At 44.9% G+C, this 9,170-nt stretch overlaps 1 protein-coding gene across 1 annotated transcript; it reads left to right on the forward strand.

Annotated features, from left to right (window-relative positions):
- Positions 1–806: 806 nt before the first annotated feature.
- Positions 807–5,347, forward strand: snapc2 (small nuclear RNA activating complex, polypeptide 2). The gene is made up of 6 exons (XM_076040484.1): positions 807–1,578; positions 2,320–2,493; positions 3,074–3,203; positions 3,545–3,790; positions 4,512–4,600; positions 4,822–5,347. The coding sequence occupies exons 1-6, from the start codon at positions 1,375–1,377 to the stop codon at positions 5,179–5,181; spliced, it is 1,203 nt and encodes a 400-aa protein (XP_075896599.1). The 5' UTR covers positions 807–1,374; the 3' UTR covers positions 5,182–5,347.
- Positions 5,348–9,170: the final 3,823 nt, after the last annotated feature.

The following is a 9,170-nucleotide window of genomic DNA, read 5'->3' on the forward strand; positions in this document are numbered from 1 at the left end:
AATGTCCACAGTAAGATAGATCCATTAAAATGTTCACGAGGGTCATTTTTAACGTTAGTACGACATCTCATTTCCAGCGGGCGGGGTAGCGCCGTTGGTTTTTAGGTCGCAGAGCGAGTGGAGTGAATGACGTCACGGCCACTCGACCAGGCAGACGAACTGAACAGAAAGAAAGTCACGAAGAAGAACTTTGTCGTAGCCGATTGGCCAGGATCCCGCAAACAAGCGCTGACCATAGGCCAGGGTTTCAGCTACTTCCTGATTACGCCATTTATGTGATCTACGGATCCCCGAAAAGTACATACTTCGAGTTTCGAGGTGGTTTGTAAAGCTGTAATCATTGAATGTAGCGTCGACATATTCTCTCTTCCAATTCCTCAGTTACCATCCGTAGTTAGTCACTGACCCATGGTTCCACAGGGTTTCTTTTTATTAAACAGTTTTGCCAACCCGGAAGTAGTTGCTACCAGAATGTTCAAAATATAAGTGGAGACTGAGCCTAGCAATTGACCAGCTATGTTTATTTATGAATTCCTATCATTTCAATTAAACCGGTGTGTGTGTGTGTGTGTGTGTGTGTGTGTGTGTGTGTGTGTGTGTGTGTGTGTGTGTGGTAGGAGGGGGGGGGGGAGTCATACTATGATTTAGTGACCTTAAAGACAAGATATTAATGCATAGGCTCCACCTCCATAGTTTTCTTAATTTCACAAATGTTTCAATGGATATTCTAGATGAGGGGTGGGCAAACGTTTTGACAGGTGGGGCCACAATGGATTGTAAAATGGTCAAATGTGACAGAGGTGGGTAGCGGAGCAGCAACAGATGGATGGAGTGTTTTGGTGAGCCACCTCATAGGAGGAAACAATCTATCATGGGATATGGAGAAAACATGTGGCTTTAATGTCCATTGAAAATGAACCAAATCAAAGTTACAACAAAACCAGTGTCTTTGAAGCCCCACCAGGGTGTTTAGCTCTTTATTGAGATGATTCTTAAAAGGCTAGGAAAAAAGGATGAAATATAGTTATTTTATTACAAACTTAGTATTGATGTAATTTCTTCAAGTTGGGAGGGCCGGATTAAAAAAGTTTAACGGGCCACATATGCAACCCCGGGCCGTAGTTTGTCCATGCCTGCTCTCGATAGGACTCGAGTATTTTTTTAAAAGATGCTTTTACTTTGGAAATTTCGTACGGGAAGTAAAAGTTAAGAGGAAAACAAGCGTCTACGTTAGTGAGACGAGAATGAGTGAACTTGTAGAGTTTCAGTGGAGGATCCTTTGAAATGTGTTGGTTTAATTTTATTTTGTTTTTAAATATGTAACTTGCTTTCTGTTTATTCTGTCTTTTTCTTTCATTTGACGCGTGCTACGAAATGAAACCACCTCCTCGGAAACGAACGAAAACAAATCCCAGTTTGCAACATGCTTCCAAAGCTGCTTCGGAACCGCAGCGGGTGTCACATTGGAAGCGGTCCGAGCAGCAGAGGCTCCTCCGAGCCCTGAGGAAGCTCGACAAGAATGAAGAACTGGACTACACCTACCTGACCAAAAGCGTTCGCAGTCGGTCTTGTTCAGAGGTAAATGAACAGTTGTTGTTGTTGTTGTTGTTGTTGTTGTTTTTAAATCGATTTTAATCGTCAAAGTTGGATCCTTCTTTCTGGTTTGCGTCAAATACCGTGTGAAATTCAGCCATCTCTGTGCTTTTATTTTGTCATTTGCCGACATTCTAACACATGAATCACATTGAACGATTGAATAAAAGTCAGAAAGCATTTCAAGTCAAGTAATTATGTATGACTGAAACTTTTGGAAAATTGGTTTAGTATGTCTCCGTTATTGTTATTATTGTCACTGTGCACATTGAGAATTGTACACAAATGTAAAGTGCATTACAAATAAAATCTATTATTATTATTATTATTATTATTATTATTATTATTATTATTACATTATTATAATAAATAGTTCATGTTGTTTCAAACTGGTTTATGCCATTTCCAGTCATCTGGTATAGGCCTTTCTGAATCTGTCATTAGATTCCTCCTCCTGATTGTTGCTCAATATATAGGAGGCCTATAATAACCTGGCAATATTTCACGGATGCAACTTCGCAGCTTCTTTGCATCAAAGCTGCTAAAATCACTTTTTGTTTGTTCTTCCGCGAGGTAGAAACCCACCGCCATCAACAAAATTGGACCGCTTGACTGAAACCCCCCCCCCCCACCCCCCACCCCCCCCCCGACACATTGACTGCGAAGCTCAGACACTCGAAACACAATTGAGATGAAACTGTTTTTTATGCTTTCATCTTCCACGAGGTCCGTGCTGCCGTGGAGTCGCTGAAAGACAAAGTGATTGCACTTGCAAGCTCGGAGCTGAAGAGAACGCAATGGGAGGACAAGCATGCCAGGAAGCCCATCCAGATGTGGACGTCCTTGGCTTCCGCTGTGGCTGGAACCACCCAAGACTCCATTTCCACAGCGTTCTCCCAGGTGCTGCAGAATATTACTCGTTTATTTCCATATTGCACCCTTGTTCACTATCAATTCATTAAAAAAAAAAAAGAATCTCTGTCCTGGGGTGTCTATCATTGTCAATGGTAGCACCACAGAGAGCAGCCTGCTGGAACTGCGCAATAATGATAATAACGACGACAACGACAACAACAATAAATTAAAAAAAATAACTTTCTTGTGTAATCCTTCTGAAAAGCAAAAGATTTTGTGGTTGTTCATTGACATGCTGGAGACACAATATTGGAAGACAAGCAATAGCATACATACGAGGACTAGCAGTATGGTATTTGGTTTGATAGAATGTTGTGCTTTATTGTTCCCAAATTGGGAAACTCTGCTGTTGCCGCACTAAAAACAATACAAGACAACAATACAAGAAAACAATACAGTAATGACAGTGATTAAAAACAACACTCAAGTCAATTTATTTTCAGCAAACAACAGGAGCAGCGAAAGGCAGTGAACTGAAACCATCTTTTATCTGCTGCTCGTGCGTTCAGTATTTGCAATCACTTGAACGCACCTCCTGCTTCCTTCCGTCCCTGTGTGTCTTCAGATGCTCATCGTTTCCTCCATAGAGCCTCGCACCCTGGCCAACTGTGACCCTCCGCACAGTCAAAGACCCTCAGACAGTCACCTGGGTCGCCCTGCGGATGCCGGACCAGTGCCTTGCTCGTCGGTCAGAGGTAGGCCTCCACTCTGTGGCACCGCGGGTCATTGGTCATCAGTGAACGCAGTGGAACCCCTTCAGTGGCTCTGCGCCACCAGGCGTCCAGGTCGATGCTGTTCCACCCGCAGTGGCCCAAAGCTGAGCAGTCAGTGCTCCAGTGTGGCGCTGTCATGTAAATTCACTGCATGCCAGTGATGACTGAGGAGCCTTTGGACTGGGATCAAAGCGCGTTGCGAAACCACTCCACTGGGGTTCGGGATGATTGAAAATCACTCTGAGCTTTGGTGTCAGATGCAGTGCGACAGTTTCCTCCGCGTCCTCCTTACCTTGCTTCTCTTCTTCTGCTGCTGTTTCCAGTTGCTACAGTCCCAAAAGAAGACGCTGCCTCTGCTGCTGCTGCTGCTGCTCCGTCTCCCTCGCCCTCTGCAGCTACTGCAGCAGCAGTTGATGGGAAGTGTGGTCCCACATGTGCACCCCACCCCCCCTCCAAGGACCCCCACACCACCTCGACGGGGGTCTCCAGCTCGGTGGACTTTGAGAAGATCTATCGCTACCTGTGTGCCGTCCAGAAGCCCAGCGACCAGAATCACCTGACGTCCATGGGTGAGTCGACCCGACCCTGAAGCAGAACCCAGGACCACAATCAGAAAATCAAAGAGTCAAAGAGTCAAATTTATTCCACAAAAATAGAAATGCTAGTCCACATTTTCTCTCTCTCTTTCTCTCTCTTTCTCTCTCTCTCTCTCTCTCTCTCCTCCTCTCTCTCTCTTTCTCTCTCTCACTCTCTCTCTCTCCTCTCTCTCTCTTTCTTTCTCTCTCTCTCTCCTCTCTCTCTCTTTCTCTCTCTCTCTCTCTCTCCTCCTCTCTCTTTTCCTCTCTCTCACTCTCTCTCTCTCCTCTCTCTCTCTCTTTCTCTCTCTCTCTCGTTCCCTCTCTCTCCCTCTCTCTCCTCCTCTCTCTCTCTCTCTCACTCTCTCTCTCTCCTCTCTCTCTCTTTCTCTCTCTCTCTCTCCCTCCTCCTCTCTCTTTCTCTCTCTCTCTCACTCTCTCCCTCTCTCACTCGTCCTCTGTCTTTCTCTCTCTCTCTCTCTCTCTCTCTCTCTCTCTCTCTCCTCCTCTCTCTTTCCCCCCCCCCCCCCTCTCTCGTATGTATTTTTCTTTTTTTTTTTACTTTTGTAAAAAGGGATTTTAAAAAGGAAAACGGTCCTGAAGCTGCGACCCAATCAAAGCAGCTCTGCGGCCCACTTTTGGGTCACGACCCACCAGTTGTACAATAATAACGTCAACAGTAATAGTAATAACATCAGTGTGTTTCCTCCTCCAGAGGGCGCTGTCGTGTTGGACCTGCTGATGTCTCTGCCTGAAGAGCTTCCGCATCTGAACTGCAGGAAACTGCGAGAGCACCTGATCCAGGTACACGCCCCCTCTAGGTGATCTTTATTGAAATGACGCTGGAAACAATGGAAACATGGAGGAAATCCAGCTGTTTGATGACTGACTATTAATAGAAGTTCAGCGGGCCGGATTAAAGAGCTTCACGGGCCCCATATAGCCCCCGGGCCGTAGTTTTGTGACTCGTAAGAAGAGAATCCAACATGTTGGGTCTGATCTTCACGCTCTCGGTTCTTCTCCAGGTGTTCCAGTGTCTCACCTCTCCGGCCGGCTCCAGCGACCCCTCAGAACTGTTCCGCTCCCTGAAAGAGGTCATCACCGGCCAGCAGGGGGCAGCAGCAGCAGCAGCAGCAGCAGCAGCAGCAGCAGCAGCAGCAGCAGCAGCACCCCCCAGTGGTCCACAGAGCCACAGAAATAGCAGCCAGCCAACTGCACCTGGTGACATCACAGAGAGCAGGAGCATGCAGCCAGGTGGAGCTGAGAGCCAATCGGCAGCGAGCCGCCAGAGCCCCTCCGGCCAATCAGGTGGCAGCTCTGCTGCTGACGTTTACCCTCCTCTCAATCCTTTCCTGGTGCCGCCGGAGCTGCTGAGGAGGAAATAGTTTGAATTCTGCTGCAGCGTATGGGGCGATCGAGTCGCCTTGGTCTCTCTCTCTCTCTCTCTCTCTCTCTCTTTCTCTCTCTCTCTCTCCCTTCCTCCCTCCCTCCATCAAGTCATTTTTCACTGAAACATTTTTTGTTGTCGTTAATAAATATCTGTTTAATTTACTCGATGCTTCTCATTGTCAACCCCCTGACTCCTGGAGTCGTTGCTGTATTGCTGCCTGATGTGTTCTGTTCATATGGAAAGTGTGGTGACGTGGAAAAGAAAACAAACTACATAGGAAATGCTTTGTTCTAAATCATGCTAAAGTAGCATTATACAGTGTGAGTGATCAGCCGTTCAGAATGGTCCCAGATCGTAACTGCTGGAATAAGGATCATTGATTTATGAAGTTTCCTATCCTGCGTATAATTGCGTGCATCTTCAAAGCCTGTTTGAGGCATTAAAGTTTGTTTTCATTTGAACAGAAAAACAAACGACAACAATCTAAATGTGCATAGTGGGAGCAACATGGCAGCGGTGTAGAGCATTCTCAAGACAACATGTCTCTCGTCTGTTAAACGTCAATCAAACACCATCTTATTCTCAAGTCTGCAAAATAAAGATAACAATAATGATGCGTTTTTATTTATATTGCACTTTACATTAAGAAATCTCAAAGTGCTACAAGAAGCATAAAACCTAATATAGACATTGAGCAAAGAGACTTAAAAACATAAAGCCTGATGTAAGACAAAATTAGTAAAAAAAAAATAAATAAAAAAACCCGAGCAAATACGAATATTTTGTTAGGATATTTAATCACGTGTCAGTCAGCCTCATCTGATTCCCTTCAGTGTCAACACGCACGAACACGGCTGATGTGCTTATTTGCGATAAACGACACACCACCGCGTAGTTTGACAAGTCAGCAAAGATCCCAAATGGTTTCGGGAAACATGTCACGAAGATGGCGCGCGCCACACTCGCACTTCCCGCCTCAGTCCACCAGGTGTCAGTGGAGTGGCAGGCCGATGGCATCAGAGACGCAACGTTTGCTTTTCTGTTTTCACTTCCTGAACGTAGAAGTGGTTGAACACGAGATGAGTTATTGAGGTGGATAAAATCTGATCATGTTTTTATTTATTTATTTATTTATTTATTTATTTTTAAATTGATTTCAATTGTGTTATGTCCACGAGTTCTATGGGTTCTAAAATACACAGAGGGGCTGGAGCAGCAGCAGATGGATGGAGTGTTGGTCAATGTCAATGGAAAATGAAGCAAAGCAAAGCTGCAACCAAATCAGTGTCTTGACACCAGGGTGTTCAGCTCTTAGAACCATCCAGAACCACCCAGAACCACCAGGGTGTTTAGCTCTTAGAACCACCCAGACACTTCCAGAACCAACAGGGTGTTTAGCCCTTAGAACCATCCAGAACCTTCCAGAACCACCAGGGTGTTTAGCTCTTAGAACCACCCAGAACCTTCCAGAACCACCAGGGTGTTTAGCCCTTAGAACCACCCAGAACCTTCCAGAACCACCAGGGTGTTCAGCTCTTTATTGAAAGGATTCTTAAAACACCAGGAAAAAAGGATGAAGTATAGTATAATATTTTATTACTAACTTAGTATTAATGTAATTTCTTCAAGCTATTTTATGACTGATTGAATATTAACAGAATTTCTTCAAGTCTGGAGGGCCACATTTTAAAAGCTTCAAAGACCGCATATGGCCCCCGGGCCATAGTTTGCCCATGCCTGTGGCAGAGAGCTGATGTTGGGTTGTGAAATCTCTCCATGTTAGCTTAGTGTGCTGACCAGGCTGTCAATCAAAGTTCTGCAGAACTCACTGAGAACTGCTGTTGTGCCATCATTTATATGAATTCCAAAAATCCAAAAAAAAGTGTTTATCTTTCAGATTGGGAAAAAACAACCCCCAACCGATGACATCATCACAAGTCACAACATACCAAGTCAGACACACAATGGTCTCTTTCGCAGTGCAAATGCCCCCCCCCCCCCCCCATTAACCCCCGAGTCCCCAGCAAAGCCCCCAAAAACAACATTTAAAGAGGGTCCCATATTTTTTTCAAAATAATTTTTAATATCATGAACTGGTAGCAGGTTTCCATCCGGCAGACACAGGAACAACAGCTGATGTTAGTAGCTGTGATGCAAAGAAGCTACCATGAAGTATCGTCAGATCGCTGTCGGCCGCCTGCACGCTGAGCAACAATATTGAACATTGCCGGGTGTTTTGCACGCTGCTCTGTGGTCTCCGCCTGCTGTCTGTGGCTTCAGTGTAGCGGACCGGGACTCTGACGCTGTGGGTCCACAAGGCTGAGGAGCTGCAGTCGAGGCCCTGGAGACCAGTCTGGCTCTGCAAGAACCTCTCCTGACGGGTCTGGCTCAGTCTGGCTTGGTCTTCTCGGACTGGACGGACTCTGGGTTTCCAAGAAAGACTCAGCCGGAACGGCAATGACAGATGATAAATAAAGATAATAACAGGAAAGAAAGCTTCTGTTCAACCTCCTCATTCCTTGAGCCAAGCACAACTTTGAAGTCTTTCACAACCACCATGTGAGCGTACTGCTGAGTGTATTTATAGTGTTGAGCTCAGACACTCAGGCTTTCTACGCATTTTGTTCTCGCTCGAGCGGCATCGTTTTCATTGAATTTATTCCTAGTTCTTTTTCTTTTTTTTTACTTTATGAAGCAAAGTTGTTTTGTTTGAAAGTTTGCTGTTCCATTGGTTTGGAAGCGAAGCCTCGGTCTGGCCTCCATGTCGATGCTCTCCAGTCCTGGTAACGTCTCGCTCTGGCTTGTTTGCGCGGCCTTGACGACAACACGACGAGCCTCCTTTGAATGGAGTCCGGGGAGAAAAGAAGCCGTCAGCTCTCTTCTGGTGGCTTGAATGGCTTCTAAAAATGTCTCGGGGAGTGAAAGGCGGAAACGCGAAGCTGTTATATTTAGCAAATTCATTTATTTTAGAACCGCCAGCGTCTCCAGCTGCTGCACGTGCGTCTCAGTCGTCACAGCGCTGAAGAGCAGAGAGCAGAGAGAAGATCCCAACACACTGCACTCTGAGAGACTGCACCAGGGCCTTAGCATTAGGTGTGTGTGTGTGTGTGTGTGTGTGTGTTTTATAGCCTTTCTACCACCACAAGAAATAGGCCTGGGGAAGATACATCACCTATATGTATATGTATATATATATACATATGTATATATATATATATATATATATATATATATATATATATACATATATACATATACACATATACACATATATATATACACAATGTATATATATATATATATATATATACACACACATATATACACAATATATATATATATACACATATACACAATGTATATATATATGTATATATTTATACATACATATATATATTTATACATATTTATATGATAATTAAAACTCATCTAAAAACAGAGCTAAATAGCTGCGCTTCCATTACAGTGTTTCGCAAAATACATTTCCACTGGTCAGTGAAGTGGTCACGTGACCCCATACGTCACGTCCACTGCCGTGCCAATGTGAGAAAAGTGTTTCCATGACACTTGTGCGATATTCCTCCGTATGGATGCGTGTGGAAAAACCACCTGATGAGAGCCTGAAAACCTCTGAGCCGTGTTTGAGAGCTTTTTCCAAGTTTCGCTGTTTGCAGGTTTTATTACGGCCATGTTTGGGTTTTTTCTAGCAACTCTCGGGCTCATGGAAACGCAGCTGATGATATAAAACAGACTTACTTCTACTTTGTGGTCTGCTGAAAGTGTAAAAGTGTAACTATCCCAGCGACACAGGTGACCTGGTGCTGAGGCCTCTTCTCAAACCGCCACCGTCCTGTCCCTCGCGAGCCACCGTACGAGCGCAGGAGCGGTCGCTCCATCCGCTTTCCTACAGTCAGATAACTTTTTCTGTTGAGCCACGGCTCAAAAAAATCCGACGCATTGAAAAAAAAAATCCCATGGCTCACC

Source organism: Nelusetta ayraudi, unplaced genomic scaffold (assembly GCF_046127955.1).
Source record: "Nelusetta ayraudi isolate G7.1 ecotype Tasmania unplaced genomic scaffold, CSIRO-AGI_Nayr_v1 ptg000061l, whole genome shotgun sequence".
NCBI lineage: Eukaryota > Metazoa > Chordata > Actinopteri > Tetraodontiformes > Monacanthidae > Nelusetta > Nelusetta ayraudi.